Source organism: Mustela lutreola, chromosome 8 (genome assembly GCF_030435805.1).
Source record: "Mustela lutreola isolate mMusLut2 chromosome 8, mMusLut2.pri, whole genome shotgun sequence".
Lineage (NCBI taxonomy): Eukaryota > Metazoa > Chordata > Mammalia > Carnivora > Mustelidae > Mustela > Mustela lutreola.
The window spans coordinates 150,646,255-150,667,987 of NC_081297.1; the positions used below are offsets into that span (position 1 = coordinate 150,646,255).

Below are 21,733 nucleotides of genomic sequence, written 5' to 3' on the forward strand. Positions count from 1 at the left end.
CGCCGCCTTCAGGACAGGACCCGACCCCGACACGCTCCGCATCAGCAGCCTCAACGACACAAAGCGGCCTGAGTTTCCTGATTTTGTTCGGCGAGCCGCCTCCTCCAGGGAAACCTACCCAGGAGGACTCATGAGGTGGAAGAAAAGCAAAGTGGTTTCTGGCACCAAAGAGCCGGCAGGAAAAAGAACTTCAGAAGACCGTGTTTACCACCCCCACCGCACAGGCAGGACGACACAGGATGGAGGGGACGGAGCGGGCCACCCCAAGGAGGTGAGGACCACAGCACACCCACGCGAGCCCCAGGACACCACCAAGGACCGAAGGCCCCAAGAGGCCGTGCTCCCTGTCCCTAGAGCAGGACGCACGGAGGGGCCCAGCCACGGGGCCGAGCCTCACACCCCCAGCTGCAGGCTGGACGGCCACAAGCTCAGTCCCAGCACAGGAAGTGACCATGTTGTCCTAAAGCCACCAGAGAGGACGTGGAAATGCGGCAGAGGGAGGCACTGCAGCAAGCCGGAGGACGGGCCAGTTCCAGGCCTTGCGGGACCCGTCCAGAGCTCTGCCCTCCACCTCCCCCAGCACTCGCCCACCGACTCTCACCCCAGCCAGGGTCTGAGGATGGTGGAGGACGGACACTGGAGACGGTGCCATGAAGGCTCCAGGAAGGTGCCCGCAGGAACCCCACGCTCCGGGCCAGATCAGAAGAGCTGAGCCACCTCCTCTGAGACCACTTTGCACAGCAGCGTCCAGCAGGGCCAGCCCCGGGCCAGCCCCCAAGGTGCCTCATCTGCCTGGACGTGGGGCAGGGGCCCTCATTCTCGAACCGGCTGGTCCCATCTGTCTGTCGTCTCCCACCTAAAGGTCAGCCATGGGAGGGAAGGGCCGCCCATGACCTCCTGCACAGCCTGGCCCAGAGTGGGCACCCAGAAGTACAAACAAGTCACAGATGTCCCAGCTTTGAAAAGCACATAAACATCACACCAAGCCCTACTGTTCCATTTGGAACATTCCTGTTTTGGATCCCTGGAAACCGTCAGCCCCTACAGGGTGAGGCAGGAAAGGTCAGTCTGGGTGCGGCCCTTCTGTGGAGTGACTGAGGGTCTCTACAGGCCACGCAGGGAGCTTCCAACCGCCACGTCACGGACCTGCCCTGCCCCGCAGGAACTGGCCCTGGTGCAAGCCAGGACACCCTCATTCAAGCCGCACAGACAGACTCCAATCCAGGCGGTCCCTTCTGCCGAGGACACAAGCACTCCCACAGCTCATGTTCCAGTCCCTACACGTGTTACCTCCTATGTGGTCACTCCCGCTGGCCCACATGTCCCATGGCAGAAAGCCCCGAAGGGGGACACCAGCACCATTCCCAAAGGGGAGGAGGGACGAACAGGCAGCTTATCACTGCAGCAGACCTCGCCGACAGAGACCTCCAGGGTGATGGGGTTTAGCATGGATCTGGAAGTCCCAGGCCCAAGCGTGCGCAGGATGCGGCCAGCCCCCAGCGTGGGCTGCACGCACACCACACAAGGTCGCACCCACACCAGTCGCAGCCCCAGTGCGTCTCGGGAGGTCCGAGCAGCCTGGCCTCATGTGTGCCCGCGTCCAGCGTCACCAAGACCACAGTCTGAGTGGGCGCCTTCGGTACACAGGAACACTGGGCCCAGCAGCCCCCGGCCCAGGGACCCTGGATGCCACGGGACAGGACTCAGATGGTGCTCTTGGCCTGGGCCTCCCAGGAGAGGGTCGGCCAATCGCCGCACCCTCGGAGGGGCATCAGCTCCCAGAAGCATGCCCCTCCTTCCCCAGAGATGGAAAAGGTCAAGGCCAAGTCCACAGAGGCCCAGAATCTTCAGTTTCTCTGTGGCTTTCCAAAGGTGTAAGGGGGCGCCTGGGTGGCTCAGTGGGTTAAGCCTCTGCCTTCGGCTCCGGTCATGATCCCGGGGTCCTGGGGTCGAGCCCCGCATCCGGCTCCCTGCTCAGTGGAAAGCCCGCTGCCCCCTGCCCCCTCCCTGCGGCTCTACCACTCCACCCCCACTTGGTCTCTGCTCACGGGGGTCTGCTTGAGCTTCTCTCTCCCCCCCTCCGCCATCCCCCTCCCCCGTCATCTCTCTCATATAAAGAAGTAAAATCGTCAAAAAAAAACGGTATAAGAAAGATGTTAAAACCCACAAATTTAAAAATTCAGGTGAGCACGTAAACGTGTTAACGTTTTGCCTCTCCTTGTCACCACAAAATCAAGGAGGTCAAGATGCCGTCACCCGGGCCGGGCGATGAGAGTCAGGCTTGACCTGCGCCACCAGCGGTGACCAAGGAGGAGGGAGAGCAGAAAGACAGGAACTACTTCTCCTAGCACGGGGGGTCACGAGCTGTCAGTTCACTCCGCAAACGCTCGTCTCGGCCGCCCCTCTGTCAGCACAGCGAGGAACAGACTCGCACCGGCCACAGCTAAGCCACCCCCAGGGACCTGCAGCCTAAGCCTGACCACCGTGGACGGGGGTCAATCCACCCACAGAGAACCCCACCAACCAGGACCCTGGGGGGGATCCAGGAGCACAGCGTGCAGCCGCATCGGACGGCATCCCCTCCGACGCACTCAGCCACCTGGCGACTCGGGATCGAGAGGACAGCAGGCGCGCAGCGGCCCACCGCAAACTCTCGGGAAGGCCGGTTTCTGCTGCATACCCAGCGTGCCGGAGAAGGGCCATGAGGGGACTCTGCTCTCTGCCAGGGCCTCCAGGCCTCCTGGACTAAGCAGGTGGCCGGGCCCAAGGCCAACCATGGTCACGCTCCCGTCCGAAGCCGCCCATGCCCCAGCACAGAGCCGGCTCGTCAAGAACCTGTGGCAATGGGCCGAAGAGCCGTGTCTGTCCTCCACGTCCGCTCGGGACGCCTCACCGGGCCACGCCCTCACTGCCCGACCCACTGCCCCAGAACCACGTCCTGCGCTCAGCAGGCTGGACACCCGCAGCTGCGCTGACACCCCGAGCTGGTCTGCCTGTGCTCTTTCCCACGGCCGGTCCCGTGCCCGCTCCCTCCTGGGGCTCTTGTGTCCCTCCCTCCCCACGGGGTCACCACGGCAGGGGCCGTGGGTCTCTGAAGCAGGCCTTCAGAGCAAGGCCCCGAGACCACCCCCCCGTACGTCCCCGGCCCAGCACGCGGGCAGGCCCGCTCGTCCCAGGGGCCCAGGTCTCACCTCCTGCCGCTCCAAGCCCCGCGGCAGGCCCGCTCTGTGGCCGCCCCAAGCCCCGCGGCAGGCCCGCTCTGTGCCGCCCCAAGCCCCGCGGCAGGCCCGCTCTGTGGCCGCCCCAAGCCCCGCGGCAGGCCCGCTCTGTGCGACCTGGTGGAAGTGACTTCCCTGGCGTCCCCGGCGCGGGCAGAAACAGCTGGAGTGCGGACAGACGAGTCGCCACACCTCCGCAGCGTCAGCAGCCCGGGGCGGACGCCAGTCCGCGGCACGTCCGCACTGGACCGGCTGGGGCGTGCACACCCAAGCCGCAGGCGTGCAGCGGGCGCCGCTGCGGGAAGCCCCGAGGGCGGGAGGCCACGTACCTGCTGCGTGCTCCTCTGGGACTGCAGGCTGGACTGGAGTCGCCGCAGCAGCGGGGCGCCGTTCCTCGACAGCCTTTTGAGCAGCCAGTAGCTGTGCGCCCTCTCGACGAACTGCTTCTTCCGCTGGATCGCCACCTGGTTCGCGATCCTGTTCAACCTGCGGCACGGAGAACTCAGAGTTTAGCTCTGACGGAGCACGGGAGCAGGCTTCATGGTGGAAACGAGAAAGGGCAGGGCCACTCTCACACACCGACGTCCACACGTTACCGTCTGTGCTCAGCCCCCACCCGAACCGAACAGCTGCCTCGGGCCGCCCCGGTGCTGCCCACAGCCCGGCCTCCAGCCACCGCCAGGTTCCACCCGCCGTAGCCACGTGGGCGTCCGCCAGAGACATCAGACACGGAAGAGGAGATACAGCGGCGAAGCTCCTCCTGCCTCCCACGTTTCGCCGACCGCACCCAGCGGCCGTGAAAGGCTGCTGCGCCGGTGGCCTGAGCAGTGCCCTCCAGGGGGAAAGAGAGGGGACGGCAGGGGTGGCGGCTGCGGGCGGCCGAGCGGCTCCTCGCTAGCACACGGCATCCGCAAGTCACAGGACACAGCTTCCCTTCAGGGACTGCACGGCGCACGGGGCTCGTGCGAACCCCTGCACGGAGGGAACCATCGTCTAAACCCCCCGAGGCTGGCCGGAGAGCTCCCCCACCCGTTACGGTCCTCCCTGCTGAAACAAAGCGGAGACTCGCCGATGTGCCTCACCAAGACACTGAGAGAGAATAAAAACTCAATCATCAACTAAGAACTTCATGAAAATACAAACGAAACGAGATGTTCCTCACTGTGCACCAAACCTGAAAATGTCAGGACGAAACCAAGCAATTTTAAGACCAAACTGTGAAGAAAGTAAACGGTAAGTTACAAAATGATCGATGATCCCAACGGCCAGAACAGCCCCGGCTCCACCACGTCCAGCACCCGTCATCTCAAGACTGTCCCGAGCACGGCTACTGGTCGGCTGCTGACTCCAGCAGGGCTGCTCCCCTCCTGGGGCTCGCGACACCGGTGCTCCACGCGCAGAACCAGCACGGCCTCTCGTGGGAAGGCACAACTCGAGTGTCTGTCCCGCCAAAGGACCCGACGCAGAGGAACTGAGCAAAGCTCTGTGCCAAACACAGGTTGTGGGGGGCTTTGCCAGGAAAGTCCCGTCAGACCTCAGAAGCTGACGCCAAGGGCTGATGCGAGCAGGTGCAGAACCCGTGCCCAGGTCTGTCTGCAGCGTGCCCGGGAGCAGGGGCCGTGGGTCTGCCCCTGCCAGGCCCCCAGGTGCCACGGCCTCGGCAGGAGGCGGTGGAAGGACACGTGTTGCTGCACCCACGAGCCTCTCCAACGCTGCTGCGGGCGCCAGCAGAAGGCGCTGGGGTCCCCCGGGATCCTGCCCGCAGCCCCACGCACTCTGCCGCTCAGCTACGGGGGGCCCGTGCGAGCCCTGGGCGCTACCGGTGCTGTCTCTGGGGGGGAAGTCGGTCTGTTGACCAGTCTCCGGCGAGGCACGACTCAGGAGCAGGACGGAGCATGGACCTGGACGCACACGGCTCAGACAGGTGTTCTACCACACGTGCACACTTGGCCGTTTCAACAGTGGAATGACACAGAGCGAACAGAAGTGCTTCCTAACGGTCTGAAGGTTCGAGGAAGCGCTGTTTGAGGGCAAGCTCAGGAATAAGGACTCTGAACCTCATGAGACAAGCCGCCACCTAAACAGAGTCGGGGTCTCTGAGCCACCGACAGCTCACGCACGTGAGCAAGGCTCTGAAGAACGTGTCTCGCGGCGGTCCTGGAGCGTTTACTGAAAAGCCGCCTTCGGCTGAGCTGATCCGCGTCACGAGCCACGACGAGTCCTGGAGGAGCAGGGTGGGCGCCGAGTGCCCGGGCGCCCCACGTGCCCCCTCGGACACACCCCAGCCCCCGGGAGGCAGCAGCGCCCGCCTGCGCACACGCATCAACCCTGCTCCCACCAGCCCCGCAGCCACCGCAGAGCAGGCGGAGGGCTGCGGACCGTGTTGGAGCTCACCAGAGACAACGCCCGCCACACAGGCCTGGCCACGGGACAGGGCCCAGGAGCCTCGCGCAGGATGGGGACACGGCTCTCCAACACTTCAACTCCGACGGGACAGAGACCACAGGGACCTTCATACGATGAGAGGCAGACAGGGCTCGTGTCATTTTCAAGGCAAGGCACACCTTGGTGCTCAGGAAGAGGGTGATCGGGCGAGTCCCACACCGGGGAAGACAGCGGGAGTCCCGGGACAGGGAGGGCTGGGGGGGGCTTCTGTCTGAAGGACGGAGCCATAACAGGGGTGTTTACGCCAGGGCCATGTGCTTGTTGCTCGATCCTTCTCCCTTTGTGTTTTGAATACTTTCGTATAAATTTCCCTCTGAGAGAGAGAACACACGGCAAGCAGGGTGAGGGGCAGAGGGAGAGAGAAACTCGAGCAGACTCCCCACTGAGCAGGGAGCCCGACACGGGGCTCGATCTCGCGACCCTGAGATCACGGCCGGAGCTGAAATCAAGAGTTTGGACACTTACCCGACTGAGCCGCGCAGGTGCTCCTTTAGATATTTTAAAAAAAAAAAAAAACAAAAACACTATTTGGCAAAGGTATAAAAAGGATTACGAGTTCGATCTTCTCCAGCCTTGCGGAACGTGTCTCCCACACGGCGCCTCCAGATGAGAACTAACCAGGCGCAGGGGGAGGGCCCGACCGACAGAAGGTCGGCGGTAAGACACCAACGTGGGACTCTGGCGTGGGACTCTGGCGTATGATCTGCAACAAAGTGTTGTAAATCGAGTCCCTGCTGTGATAAAACCGCTTTCACAGTTTCTATTCACGTACGCGACCAAGATGCAGACTCACGTCCACGGTAACAAAACCAGGAGAACTACAGGAGAGGGGGCTCATCGGAGCGAGCAGCGTCGCAACCACCAGTGGAGCCCAGCCGTCCTGCAAAGCCCTGTTCCTGGAGACGCTTACGGGGAAGGCGCTGCAGCCGCGCACTGTCTGCCCGAGCGCGTGCCGGCGGCAGCCCCGCTGCGTGAGGACGAGCGCGCGGCACCTGCGGGGAAGACAGAGGCCATGGCCCGACCGCCCAGGCCCCCCTAAGCTCCCTTTTGGGAATGATGAGCCTCTCCACTTGTGTCTGTTTTTAATATTCCAGAAATTACACCTTCTAGGTGTTTGATCGTAGGATGCAAAGTGCTGGATTTGAACTCAAAAATGCGGAAGGTGGTACACTGCTTTATATCCAAAATGTCTTAGAAAAGAGAAAAGCTGACTCTGTAACAGGCAGCCCCCTGAGATAAGTCAGGAAATCGGCCACGGGACGTGGGCTCAGCGCATGCAAAGACGCCCCCGCCGCCGCCTCGGCTGTGTACCACGGAGGGCGAGCCATCGGCCGGACACCCACAACACCCGCGAGCTTCGTATCACCACGCTGTCACCTGAAACTGACAGCGCTGTCCGTCGAGGACACTCGATGTCGCTGGGGGAACAGACAAGCAACACCCAGCGAAATGGAAACAGGAGACACACGGAGCTCCCGGCCCCCAGCCACTCAGAGAGACGGGTGGGCCACGTCTGGCAGGCCCTGCCCTGAGCACAGACACGGCGCGAGCTTGGGGAGGACAAATGAACAAGGATCAGTTAGAAATGTGAATCACGAAACCAACCCAGGGAAAAAACAAGACTGACTTCTGAGGTACAAAGAAAAAACTCAATACGTTCACAGTAATGATTGCAAGAACAGAATCAATAGTGTAAAATCCTCCTCCTACCCCAAAAGGAAAGGAAAAAAGGTAGTTTTTCAGAAGAGGTCGGCCGCCAGAAGACCAGGCAGCCTCTGCCGGCCGCCGGGGAGACAGCAGGGGTGCCCCACGCCGAGGCAGCGGGCGCTCCAACTCACGGGCCGCAGGGACACGAGGGAAAGGCCAAGTCACCCACGAACACACGCCAAACTGGAACCAGTGCACGTGGGTATAAACTGACCCACCCACCAGGAGCGAGGGGGCCTGTCCCAGGAAGGCAACGGGTGGTCTTGAGAAGACAAGTTCTGTAAGGAGAACTCACAGACCAGCGGTGCAGCGCAGACCGTGCTCATCTCAAAAACGACCCCCAACTCCCATCAAGGGGGCGAAGGCCCCGCCAGCAGGGCCGGGAGAGGCTCCCCTCCCCAGACCGACGGCAACAGGCACGTCGAGATGCTTCCCAGGTTCGGAACCGACATAACGATGACCCCCTCCCCACTCCCACGAGCAATGCAGACAGTGTTTTCTTTCTTTCTTTTTGTTAAGGATCTCATTTACGCATTTGCCAGAGACCGAGCGCGTGAGCACAGAAGCAGGGAGCAAGTGACAGGGGAAGCAGACCCCCGCCGAGCAGGGAGCCCCCAGCGGCCTCAATCCCAGGACCCCAGGATCGTGACCTGCGCCGAAGGCAGAGTCTTTAACCCACTGAGCCCCCCGGCGCCCTGAGCGAGGACGTTCTTGCCGATGGAAAGAGAGGAGGATTTCAGGACGGGCGCGCACCGCCTTCCCGGCGGGAGAAAAGCATAGACGCGACTGAGCGGGGCCGAGGGATTCCCGCAGCGACACCCGCGGTGCGCGGTAGCTGGACAAGGACGAGAGGAGCAGGTGCACAAACTTGGAGGTGACCGAACGGGTCGGCGGACTCCACGGGATTCCAGGTTCCCAGAAGGTCTGTCAAGAAGCCCCACAGGACGGCCCCAGGGCTGGGCAAGAACCGCACCGGAGGGACCTGCTGGGGCTGCGGGAGCGAGCGGGGAACTCACTCCGGGAGCGAGAGAAGGCGGTCACCCCCGAACACCCAACCGCACTCACTCCTCACCAGACTCGTCCCCAGGTGCGTGAAGACACGGATGTGAGGGACACGGATTCTACAAGTGACCGAGGCCTCCGCGCCCAGGCCGGGGACACTTCGGGGAACGGCGGCCTGTGCCGGGGTGGCCTGTGCAAGGAGGCCACACAGCCAAGACACGGCCGGCAGACCCCGAGGGCCCGCTGGCACCGAGGCCGAGGGGACGCGGACGCCGACGGGAAGGCCGTCGGAAGCTTTCCCAAGAACGTCCTGAGGCCTTCAGGGAAACGAAGGGTCATCGGACCGAGACACCGCAGGCACCGACCAGCGGACAGAGCAAACGCACGCCCATGGGCAGTAAAAGGCAAAACTCTTGGAAAGTGCCAGGACTGAGGCAAAGCTGTCCGCTCCCGCCCCATCAACCCGCTGCTGGGCCGGCGGTCCTGGCCTGCACTGAGCCTGGACGGAGACCGAACAGGGACTTGCAGCCCCCCCACACCATCATTCCCTCACGGACTGTCCCCAGAAATGACCTAATAAACTACAACACATTGTATCAATCTTAACAACAACAAAACAAAACTACCCCGAAAACCACGCTACTCACAACACTCCATGAGAACCCCAGGAACCCTCGGGGGACGTGGAAGCGGCGCCCCGTGCACAGCAAGGCAGGCCCACTCGTGCTCGCGCAGCCCCTGTGCACGGAGCCCCGGCTTCCCGCAGGGACACGGCCATGGCGAGAAGCAGGCCTGGGAATGCACATGGGGACGGCGACCCAACCACGCAGACAGGGACTCCGCAGGGACCCTGCGTGCGTGCGCGCCACGCACGGCGACGACGGGTGCAGGGGCGAGGCGTGGGCGCTGGAAGCCGCGGGTCGGAGCCGGCCCACTGACCGGCCACGGGGGGAAGACACAGAAGCAGGCGGGAGGGCTCGGGCTGCGGGGGGAATACAGGGGAGCGGCAGGACGTTGGCGCAGGGGGAGGGAGGCGGCCTCAGACCCCGGCCGCAGCACCACCCAGGAAAAGACGCTAAGAAGAGTCCCCTGCATCAAACGCCGCCGCGCTACGGTGTGTTCTCCAGAGTTCGCACCTGTTCTCAGGGGTGCGGGTGGCTCAGGTCGTGATCTTAGGGTCCTGGGATCGAGCCCGGCACCAGGCGCCCTGTTCAGTGGCGAGTCTGCCTCCCACCCCCCCCCCCGGCTTGTGCTCTCTCTCTCTCTCTCTCACTGTCTCTCAAATAAAGAAAACCTTAAAAGAAGACGCTCTTACCTGGTCTCTACCAACGTGCTCCTGGACAGAATGAGGACAGAAAGGAAGGGACAGGCAAGGGAGGCCTCCGAGTGCCGTGCCGCTCGGACGGGGCCCCAGACCTCCGAAGCGGAAGAGCCCGCAGACACAAGGACAAGCGTGGCGCGAAGCCGAGGGGAAGGGACACACGCGACGTGCACAGCCCAAGCACCTGGCCACGCACATGCGAGGCAGAGGCCTCCTCACCACAGGGACATGCACGCCACCACGCGCGCCCGAGGTGGCCACGAAGAGACACCGGCTCGTGCCGAGAGCACCGCGCCAGTCCCCAGCGACGCCCAGCTCTGCAGCGAGCCAGGAACTCCCACGTGAGCAGCAGGGTCGTCTGGCCGCCCACCTCCAGACCCACGGCAACGCCGGAAGCCGCGACACGTGACAGCGTGGTCCTCAAGGTCAGCGCACAAGCAGCAGCAGACCCTGTGCCCAAGCACGGAACACCAGAGCAGGGACTGGAGGAACACACCGCCATTCACCAGGGGCCGCTGCGAGGGCTGGGCTAAGCGGACTGGAGGGCCCGAAAGGGACTTTGGGAGCGCTCCTTTCTTGTCGTTTCTTTAAACAAACAAAAAGCGACAAATGCCTGTGTTAGTCTCTAGTTTTCCATTTTAAAACTTTTTATATAAAAACCCTGGGAAACGGAAAAAAAAATGCCATTAAAAAATTATTTTCCCTACACGTGTGCACGGCCACCGCAAGGACGTGCTCGGGACGAGCGGGCATCGCCCCTGCGGAGCCGCACCTCAGACCCCACCCTCCCTTTGCACCACCTTCTCAACTGTCCTGAGTCTTTCCAACGGGGACAGCTCACTTCTGGACCAGCTCAGAGGTCAGACGGAAGTCGGGGGGGCAAGAATGAAATCCAACCCCTCCGACCAGAATCTGCCAAGGCCAGAATCTGCCTTGGGAGCAAAGTGGTTCTGCAGACGCGGCTCCCAGAGACCCTCCGGTCCTCTGCCCTCCCCCCTTCTTAGGATTTCCCGTCACCGAAGCCGGAGGTGGCCGGGGCGCATCACACCCAAGGCGAGGTGGCCGTCTGCAGCAAGCTACCCATGAGCCAAGTTCCCCAAGGTCAGGTCCACGGTGACGGCCTGCTGAGCCACCCAACGCTCTCCAGTCCCATGTCCAGGTCCCTCTGCACAAGCAGAGCAGAAGGGAAGGATCCCACGGAGGAGAACCTGGGGTGGGGGCTGAGATGGACGGCCCCCCAGCCCCCCCGGGGCAGAGAACCCACAGGTGGGACCTGTGGCCGCGGTGAAGAGGAGCCAGGGGCTGCCTGGCCTCCTTCTCCCAGACCGTGGGCCGGACATCGGAAGAACACAAGCGCAGAAACCTTCCGCGGGGGCGCCAGCAACACCGTGGTCACCAGGGAGCAGGGGCTGTCACTCCGTCCGGGCGAGGGACACTGGCAGCTCTGCGGACACCAGGCGAACCCAGAACAAGGCTCACTCTGCAGAGGCAGAGGGCTGCCTTCTCCAAACCCAGCCCACCAGGGAGGAGCTTGGGAAGCACCCAGATCCCAGCAGGCTCACCTCCCGGGACCGGTCCTGAGTGCCGGCCCGGCCTCGCTGCGGCTCACCCCGAGCTCAGTCCCATTACGGGACGTGTGGGCACACGGGGCCTTCTCTGTGCCGGGCAATGGGAGGCACCTTACAAAGACGTGGCTCCGAGGGGGCACCTGGGTGGCTCAGTCGTTAAGCGTCTGCCTTCGGCTCAGGTCATGATCCCAGAGTCCTGAGATCGAGCCTCACATCGGGCTCCCTGCTCCGCGGGAAGCCTGCTTCTCCCTCTCCCGCTCCCCCTGCTTGTGCTCCCTCTCTCGCCGTGTCTCTCTCTGTCCAATAAACGATGGCTCAAATAAGAAGATTTGGGGGTCTCGCTCCTTATTTTTGCAATATTTTATAAATTTAGAGTTATTTCCGCATTTCCAATTTCAATAAAAAATTGAAATAACTACCCTCAACCCGATGTGATCCGCACCTGGGCCTGTGGAGGGCCTCCTAAAACCTCCCTCGGCACTCTGAACACTGTCTGTCCGTCCGCCGCGGCATGCAGGTGTGGACTCCAAGTGCCCCGCACACATCTGGCCCCTGATCAGCCCAGGGGACACCCAGGCTGGGGCGGTCGGGAGACAGAGCAGCAACTACCCACTGCCAGTATTACAGAAAACCCAGACCAAGTCCCAATCCTATTTCTGCCAACAACAGAATGAGTATGAACAGAAATGACAAAATTTTCTTCTCCGGCACGTTCTTTCCGTGGACTGAGCGCCGGGGATCCTGGGTGGAGACCCAGACCCAGTAGGAGGGCGAGGACACCAGTGTGGGGAGCACAGTGGCTCCCTGCGGGGAGCACCAGCACCCAGAGCACCCTGGGAGGGGCCGAGCGTGGGAGGGGCTGCACAGGGCACAGGCCAAGCTGTCCTGATGCTTGAAGGACCGTGGCCCACGGCCCACAGCACCACACTCACAAGACTCCGGGAGGAGCCTGCCGGCCCACACACCTTGACCAGGTCCTTCCCCAGCGCCTCCCCTTCACTGCAGCTCCCTGGTCCAAACAAACCTGATCACCAGACCCAAGGCACCCTGTGCCCCCTCCCCCGGCCTCCCCCGGCCTCCCCCGGCCTCCAGGCAAGACAGCCGGTGGCATGGCACAGCCCCACCCCAGGCTGCCAGAGAAGCCACAGGCTGGGGAGCACCCCTCCCAGGAGGACACGCCCCACCCCCAGTCTGAATTCAAAGGGAGATCAGGGCAGGTGGGAAGGAGAACATTCCCAGAGCACTCGGCAGGCCCACATCCGTGCTTTCCCAGTGGCTGGAGGCAAACACAAGCACCTTGCTTTTCCACAGGCCACAAAACGCACAACCTGCAGGTTTTACTTTTTGATTTTTTTTTTTTTTTAAAGATTTTATTTATTTATCTGACAGACAGAGATCACAAGCAGGCAGAGAGGCAGGCAGAGAGAGAGGAGGAAGCAGGCTCCCTGCCGAGCAGAGAGCCCGATGCGGGACTCGATCCCAGGACGCTGGGACCATGACCTGAGCTGAAGGCAGAGGCTTAACCCACTGAGCCACCCAGGCGCCCCTTCGGTTTGGTTTTTAATGCTTCTTTCCAGAGTAGCCACTTCTTTAGTCCCTCCACAGGCCCTTTCCTGAGGACCCCAATGCCGGCAGGGGGCCTCGCCTGCCTGTGGCCCCACACCGAGGGTGGCACACAGTGGGCCAGGCAGCCCTGGGGGACAGCAGCCCTGGGGGGGGGGGGCAGAGCCCCCATCTCCCGGAAGGGCTATGCCAGCGCCCTACACGGCCCTACAGAACTTTTCTCAATTACAATCAAATTAACTTCCAGAAACACGGCAAAAAAAGACGTACAAAGCTCAAGCTCACACTTTTCACTTATGTTCAAGAAGCATAAACTTTCTCCGCCAAGTGTCTCCCGCGTCTGTCCTCACCTGGCGTCTGCACAGAGGGAGGGCACCGACCAGCGATGCCCCTGAGTTAACGGAGCTGTGGACTCGACCCTCCAGCTCGTCATTAACAACTTACCAGGCGTGCACGTGCCCTGAGCCACCCCCCCATAAATGACCCAAGTGGCCGAGAGGACCAGGCTGGTATCAAGGCCAACAAAGCACATCAGCCTCTGCTCGTTAGAGGCCAATCTCCTCCACAAAGAAAGAGCTGCCCCCACCAAGTACGACAAAGGCGAGCGCTCGGGGAAAACTCCGTGACTACCGGGAAACCAGACGCCACAGCTTGCTGAGTCCTCCTTCTGGCCTGTCCCCCTCTCCAGTGCCCACCTCGACTGGTCCCTCCCCCTAAAAAAGCAGCGTGGAAGATGAGGAACCAGAGAAGACTCGCAGAGAAGAGCAGCTACTGGAGGGAAAGGCACCCCTGCGAACCGAGGAATGCCTGTGACAGGACAAAGCTTGGGCTGTTCTTGGGAAGCCCAGCAGTGAGGGAGCATGCGATTTCCTCTCTAGACTCTGCTCCCTCCTGCGGCTTCGCACTGCTGCCGAGTGAGACACACTCTCACGAAAGCCCGTGACGCCCGTGCCGGAGACAAGACAGACAAGGATGGGCCTGACGCAGACCTGGGAACAACCCTCGGTCACTGTGCCCGCGGCCACACCGGCAGGGGAACCCTCAGAGGCAGACGATGACCCCGCCAAGGCAGAGCCCGGTACTGCACCCATCCACCTCCACCGGCAGCCCCTGCAGCCCCCCGGGAACGAGGCCGCCAGACCAGCCACACCTCAGGCCGCGGCTTCAGGACAGTAAGAGCCGTGGCTGGACGGCCCGGGCCACCCCAGCACCGGCCCTGTCAGCCCCCAGAGCGGTCCGACCACAGATGACCACCAGCTGAGGGTGGCCGGGAGATCTTCCAAGGCGGCCCAAAACATCAAGATCTCCCGAAGTCTGGGCAAGCCGGACGGCACGGCCCCAGGCCCTAACCCAGGTCCATCTTCGATCTCTGCTCCGAAGTGCAGCGACGGGCTACTGCTCAACTAGAAGAAGACCCAACACGGGCCAGGCCACAGCTCTGGCCCACACTTCAGCTACATGACCTGCTGTGCAACGCTTCGGTCCAAAGTGTGGGTGTCTCCTCCGTCAGGCCCGGTCACCTGCGACCTGCGGGCGCCCAGGTTCTCCCGCTGGAAATGCTTTCTCCTGCGAATGGCCCAGCAGCCCCGCGCAGCCCCTCGTCAGCAGCCTCGAAAGGAGCACGTGAGCTCACCGCGCCGCGCACGGAGGGGCCAGCACCGTGCACTTCCGGCTCCTCCATTTTTTAGGTCGCATTTTCTCCCTTTCATTTACCTCGACCACCGTAAAGCTGAAGTTTTTAGGGCTCTTCAGCCAAAGCTCTTGATGCAAATCTCACACTTTCTGGCCCAAGGCAGAAACGCAAGTAAAACGACCTTTTAAGAAGTCTAGCAGACTGGTTTGCAGACGCTGGTTTTCACCTGGCTATGAGGGACAAGCACTTTTATCCGCTTCTGTCTGAATTTACTGATTCTGCAACGAGTATGAGCAAAATTTCAGTCTGGGAAAAGTCACACTTCCCGTGTTTTTTTAAAAGATTTCCTTATCTCAGAGCGGGAAAGAGATCGTGTGCACAGTGGGAGGGACGGGGAAGGAAGCAGGCGCCCCGCTGAGCGTGGGGTCTGCTGCGGGGCTCGATCCCAGGACCCTGACATCATGACCTGAGCCGACATCAGGAGTCGGACTCTCAACTGACTGAGCCCCCGGGAGCCCCTACTTCTAATTCTTAAGAGACACTAAGCGCCTGCTCCCTCAGGAGAAGAGAGCGCTCCAAGGGGCACCGCGCACGACCCCTCACAACCCGGCCGGTGACCCTAACCCAGGCGTGACGGTGAGGGCCGAGCCGCCTGCTTCATCACACACGCTCCTCCCCGTCACACACACGCACAAAAACAACGCAAAAACCGAGTCTTGGATACATTTAAGGGAAGTCTTCCTTCTCCGCAATCCAAACGTCCCCCGAGTCTGTCACTCAGTCTGGGACACGAGCAGGTTCTCTTTCTGGCGTCCAGGCCACAGCACGGAAGCCCAGGCTGCCCTCGGGCGCACGCGACGGTCTGCACCCTCACCTCGCCGCCCCATGCGGTCTCCTCCACCAGACGCCCGCCAGCCCCGTGCCCGACGATCAAGTGCCCGCCACCCGCAAAGCCCCCCCCAGGCCTGGGGGCCTCCAGTCCCTCACCCTCATCACCAAGTCACCCACCCACACGCTGAACAAAACGCAAAGAGCAAGTCCGTAACCGGACCACAGGCAAAGACGAAGAAACAAGTCCCGGGACAGGAGCCGACACAGCCGCATGGGGACTGGGCCTGGGACACTCCCCACGGCGGCCCCCCCAGCACCGTGAGCCCTCCAGACCCCCCGCGCCGCACCCCCACCGCGGCGGCCTGCTGTACCCTGGAGAGCCCCACGCGGACCCCTAGTCACAGCCCCAAGGGAGGCTGCGGAAACCCAGACAGGAGCGCGGCGTCTCCCTCTACGAAGCTCCTGGCGGCCCCACTCTGATCTCCACTCGCCCCTTCCCTCCCCTTCACTTTACAACAAGTTTTACTTGAGACGCCCCAAGGTTCCCAAAGTTGGAAGCGGAGCGGAGCGAGGAACAGTTTTTTATCGTGTCGAAGGTGATGGATCAGGGCCCGGACTCTAACTTCCTGCAGTCGGGAAGCTAGGGCTCTAAGGTCCTCGCGGCTCGGGGGAGAAGGTCCGTCAGAGAGCCCCCAGCTGACGGCCCCCGTCCCGGGGTCGCCCACCCCGTCCCGGGGTCCCCCGTCCCCGTCCCGGGCTGCCCCGCCGTCCCGCGCCCCACGCCTGCAGGCACTCACCTCTGCGGGGGGATGTGGGGAGCACACACGGGCGGCAGGGCCGCGCAGGGCTCACTCGGGGTCTTCTTGGCCTTTTTTGCTTTCTTCCTGACTTTGGACGTGGACCTGACGGCTTTGACGGAGCTCTCTTTTCGACAGACGCCGTTTTTCATCTCGACATCCCCGTAAATGTTCAGAGGCCTCCGGGTGCAGCCCGGGGGCGTGTGGACGTCACAGTAAGCGGTCTTTCTGACGGAGAAGGTCGTGGCGCCGCCAGTGAGCTCCTTCACGGGCTCCATCTTCATGTAGAGGCCAGCCCTCTGGGCGCACGTCACGTGGAAGGCGGTGTAGCAGTTGGCCTTGTGGCACTGGATACAGGCGCCCACGCCCTTCTGCTTACAGAGGTAGCAGGTCAGTTTCCACCTGGCCGGAGGGATGTTCCTCACGCCATCGATGGGCTCGATGAACACTGTGTTGGCAAAGCCGACCTCCGGGATCCACAGGGCACAGACCACGTGGCCCCAGCGGTCGTCGTCCGTCTTTTTGAAGGCACCTCCCTTGTTGGGGCAGAGCACGCAGTCGGCGGGCCGGGCCCGGGACTGCAGGCAGTGCCGGCAGAGCCACTGGCCCTCGGGGATGTAGGGCACCCCGTAGCACTCCTGGTGCACTGCCAGGTTGCACATGTCACAGAAGAGAATCACGTTGCTGTTCTGGCACTCGCCGTCCATGCAGATGCAGCACACGGCGTCCTCGTCGATCAGGGACTGCTGCTCGCCCTGCTTCTGGTTCTCGCAGTAGGACTCCTTCTCGAAGCGGTCCATGAGGAACTCAAACACGCTCTGCGACACGGCCGAGACGCAGTCGCCCTTCCGCTTCTCGTTGACGATCTCCAGCCAGGCGTAGTCCTCCTCGTCCATGTCGTACTCCACCTCGTTGTCCAGCTCCTCCGCCGACTTCTCGATGAACTTGTAGTACACCGGGGGCCGCCGCGGGGCGGAGGGCGGGCTGTACTCCACGATCCGCACCTTGGGCTCGGGAAGCGCGCCGGCCGACGCCAGCGGGCCGTGGGCGCTGGGCAGGGCCTCATGCCTCTTCTTGACCCGGTTATTCTTGTGGCGCTTGGTGCGCGCGCACGCCGGCGGCCTCTCCCTGTTCTCCTTGTTGCTGTTGCACTCGCTCAGCTCCTGGGCCGTGAGGTCGTCCTCCAGGATGACCTCCAGGGGATCGAAAATGCTGATCCTGTGCAGGCGCCCCTCGATCTCGATCTCCACCATCCTCTGGGCTTGCGCGTAGGTCAGGGTCTCTCGCGTGGGGGAGTGCTTAGTGCCGCACGGGGAGGAAGGGTGCCTCGCTGCAGCGCCGCGATGACATCGTCCTTTCCTCCTCATTTGGTACTGACTCCCTGAAACGGAGGCACAGGGGCGTTAACTGCCTGCAGAAGACCCGAGACGAGAAAAACCACCAGACACCGCGGCCGGAGCGAACCAACCAACTCAAACTACATCGGAAGGAAACTCCCAGCTGACATCGCTCCAAGGCTTCCAAAACCACGCACCCCAGGACTCGTGATTGGAGGTCACAGACCGCCTGGACAAGATGACACAAGGAGCACGGAGAGGCCTTTGAGAGGCACAAGTCCCTCCAGGCCACTCTGGGGTTCCCATAGCTCGCCAGTCACCTTCCCAGACCACACTAACAGGTCGTCAAGATGACCGCAGCATTCGTCCTGAGGAGAGGTCCCAGCTCTGAGCCCAGGAAAGCCCACACAGGGCTGGACTCCAGCAGGCACAGAGGTCGTGACAGCAAGGGCAGCGCGCCCCTTAACCAGCTCTCCCCCAGCCCTGCTGCTGCCCAAGAGGGCTCCTACAGCCCTGGTGCAAAACCCCTGCCGGCAGCCAGAAGCCTCGGCAGTCTGACCACAGCGGTCCACCCTCTCCACCAACACGGCCTCCGCACAAGGTGAGGCCCAGGGCCACTAAGCCATGCCAGAACCAAAGAGAGGAGCCCCCCTTCATCCCCAGGAGGCCCAACCCGCCTTCCAGAGGGCCTCAGCAGTGACCACACAGAAACCCCCACAGCCCAGCCACCCGGCCTCGCTGCCCCAAGGGCACTTCTCAGCTGCTGGCGTGACTGCAGCGCCCACCGTGCCCTCCTCATCACGTCCACCCAGACGACGTGCAACAGGCCACGGAGGGCACCTCCGCTCGCCCCCAATAGTGAGCGGCACCCCCGCCGTCCGAGGAGAGCCCCCGCCCTGGGGTTGCCAGCAGTGGCTCAGGAGCCCGACAGCCTGGCCACAGACCTTCAAGAGCGTTCACTCTTTTCAGACCTCCACCATCGAACTCAGGAACGGAGGCTGCGCTCAGCCTGCCTCACAGGAAGACCCTGGACCACTGGCCGCCAGGCCCGGGGTCACCGTAGGATGACAACGAGGACCTCGGACTCCTCTCCCCGAACCACCGCACTCTGCTGACAGGAAGCAAGACGACTTCTAGGAGACTGGCCTCCAAAAGGACTTTCCAAGCCGGGGGCCCAGACCCACTGCCCTGCAGTCACCCCGAGGAGCTGGATCGCTGCCACACAGCAAGGCAGCTGGCCTTGGGGAAAAGCCCCGAAAGCACGGGAAAAGTCCTGAGAGGCAAGACCCGAAATGCACTTTAAGACAGAGACTTCAGACTGTTCTCCTTTCGTCAAACAGAAATCCCTGTTTTATGCTGAAACCTTCTAGGAATTCCCTGTAAAAACAAGATGAAAACGCCGTGGCCGGCCAAAACCCCATGCACCTGCGCCTCAGGCCTGCGCAGGGGCGCCCTCAGCCCTGGACCGCGGGGGTTGGGCGGAAGCCACCGGCCAGCCAGCACTGCACCAGTGATGCCTTGTGAAGAGAGGTGTCAGCACCACAGCCTCTGAGCAGGGGACCCTCGGGCACCCGGGGACGGCCTCCCGTGTCCCCACCGAGGTGGTGCAGGAGCAACATGGTTACTCCCCAGGTTCAAAGCCAACGCCTCACCTTGTCCTCTGGGCACCGTGCGGAGCCCATCTAACTACAACGGGCCTCCAAGAGCCACACTCGGGGCGGGGGGGGGGGGGGGGGGGGGGGGGGTCTTTAACCACTGTCCACCAGAAGTTCACCTAACAGCTCCCGGTCCCCGCAGGCCTGTCATCTGGACTCCTAGCTGGGACCGGGACAGAGGGCACGGAGCAGCACAGACCGACTGCCCCAGGTCCTCGCCTCCCTACGCCCACTGACCGGCACTTGACGCCGCGTCCACACAGGCGCTTCCCCGGAGCAGTAGGACTCCCGCGGGGAGGTGGGCAGCAGGGACCCTGAGCCAGCGCTGGCAGCAGTGACTCCGCCGCGGACACGCAGAGAAGCCGGGCGGAGAGGAAGCGGGCTCTCCAGCGGTCGGCTCCGGCCCCAGCAGTGCACCGCGGCCCGGCCTGGGCCCAGCCCTATCCGCTCCCCCGCGTCTGAGCGTCGCCAGTGGGAGCAAGGCCGGTCCCCAGCTCAGGGGCCTGAGCGAGGACCGCCTGACCCGCGGACGTGCCCGGGGCCCCCGGACCGAGGCGCGGCCGGCTGGGCCGACCCCGCGGGGGCCGACGACGGGCGTGGCGCTTCCTGGGCCCGGCGGGGGTCGGGACGGCTCTGGGCCCTCCCGGCGGCGGCGGCTCCGCACTCGGGCCGGAACGCAGGGGCGCCGCGTCCTCCCACCGCCCGCCGGGGCGCCCGAGCCGCGAGGCCGGCGCGGGGCACTGGGCTGGGCACGTTGAACGTCCGGCCGCGGCGCAGCGAGGTTCCTGCCTCGGCAGAAGCGGGCGGCGGCGGTTACATAACGCGACCCGCCGGCGCCACCGACGCTCCGGCCCCGCCGCCCGCCGCCCGCGGCCCTTCCCGCCCGGGTCCCCGCGGCCGGCACAGCGGAGCCCGGCGGGGACGAGCGCGGCCTCCCGGACGCCGGCCCCGACCGCCCCGACCGCCCCGACCGCCCCGACCGCCCCGCGCCCCGGCGGCTCCCGGCTCCCCCGCCGCCGCCCCGACCCTCCGCGGCCTCCGGTCCCCCGGCCCGGCCTCCCCGCGGCCTCCCCGCCGCCGCCGCCCGCCGCCCGCCGCCCGCCCGCCGCGGACAATGCGCCGCCGCCGCGGCCGCCAAACATGGCGCCGGCCCAGCCCCCGAGAGGCCGGCGGCGGCGGGCGGCGAGCGAGGCGGCCCCGACGCGGCCCCGGCCCGGCCCCCGCCCACTCACCTTCGGGGCCGCGGCCGCGGGAGCCCGGCGGCGGGCGCGGAGGCCGGCGCGGCCCAGGCGGCGCGAATGGCGCCCGCGGCTCCCCCGCCAACGGCCGCGCAGGCCCGGGTCGCCCCGCTCTGGGCTCCCGTCGGCGGCCGCGGCCCGGCCCGGCCCGGCTCGGCTCGGCTCGGCTCGGCTCGGCGGGCTCGGGCTCTCCGGGGCGGCGGCGGCGGCGGCGGCGGCGGCGGCGCGGGGTCGGGCCGGCGGGGTCGGGGCCGGCGGGGAGGCCCGGCCGGAGGCGGCGGCGGCGGCGCGGGAGGCTCGGACGCCCGGGCCGGCGCGGCGCTCGCTCCCCGGCGGAGCAAACAATGCGGCGAGCGCTCCGCCCCGCGCGCTGCGTGCCCGCGCCCCGCCCGCCGCCGTGACGCGCCGGGGCGGGGCCGCCGTGACGCGCCGGGGCGGGGCCGCCGTGACGCGCCGGGGCGGGGCCGCCGTGACGCGCCGGGGCGGGGCCGCGGGCGGGGAGGGGCGGGGCCGGGGAGGGGCGGGGCCGCGGGCGGGGCGGGGCGGCCGGGCCGGGGGAGGCGGGCGACGGGACCCTGGGCGGGGGGCCTCCGGGGCGCCGGGGGGGACCGGAGCGGGGGGCCGGCGACCTCAGGGACAGGGCCGGACACGGGACCTCCGTGCGGTGTCGGGGTCCCCACGCGACGGGCCGGGACCCTGGGGAAGGGCCTGGGGCGGGGTGGCTGGGACCCTGGGCCCAGGGCCTGAAGGGGAGGGCCGGGACCTCAACTGGGGGCGGGGACCCTGGTCTGGCCAAGGCCCCGGTCCAGAGGGCCTGAGGGGGTGTGTGCGGACCCTGGGTGAGGCAGGGAGGGGGTATTAGGACGGAGGGCGCAACAGGACGCGGGGCTGGGGGTCAGAGAGGGCGACTGGACTGGGTCACCAGCCAGGGTAGAGGACTAACCCTAGTGGAGTTACAGGACACTGGGCAGGGGAGGAAGGTGGAGGCCAGCCCGTCAGGGGAGCTGGCTCGGGAGAGGTGAAGCCCAGTGCCCCGGGAGAAGCCTAAATGGTTCTGTGGTTTCCTGGAGGGTTCCTGGCTAGCACAGTGACCACGAAGGAATAGGCCCTGGGAGAAAGGAGCCGGCACGGCCCCCCTCGCTGGGGGCAGCAGGAGAGGCCCCTCAGGAAGAGAAGGGACACCCCTCCCCCCAGGGCAAAGGTTGGGTTCCTCTGAGCTGGTAAGATCTTCTCCTTATGGGGCAGGCGGGGCAGAGCCCACTGCCTGGGGCCCTCCGGCAAAGGCCTTACTTGGAGCAGGCCACCCTGACCAGTGTCCTCCGTGGGAGCCGGAGCCCACCAGCCTCTGCTGACCGGCACTTGTGTCTCCCTGCCCCCAGTGCACAGGTTGAGACGGGAAGGTTTGGAGGGTGGGCTAG

General features: G+C 64.4%; 1 protein-coding gene across 8 annotated transcripts in view; it reads right to left on the reverse strand.

The window, feature by feature from the left end:
• BRD1 (bromodomain containing 1) overlaps positions 1-20,653 on the reverse strand; it is a 41,595-nt gene extending 20,942 nt beyond the window's left edge. For 7 of the 8 annotated variants that reach the window (XR_009357029.1, XM_059187312.1, XM_059187309.1 and 4 more), the window contains exons 1-2: positions 16,086-17,466; positions 3,548-3,704 (exon numbers count right to left, since the gene is read on the reverse strand). Coding sequence is in view for 7 of the 8 variants with exons in the window: in XM_059187312.1 (XP_059043295.1) it covers positions 3,548-3,704; positions 16,086-17,452 (1,524 nt within the window). In the remaining variant the exon portion in view is untranslated. Of the gene's footprint in view, positions 1-3,547; positions 3,705-16,085; positions 17,467-20,309 lie in introns of those variants that run through there. The other variant, XM_059187308.1, reaches the window with a different exon arrangement.
• Positions 20,654-21,733: the final 1,080 nt, after the last annotated feature.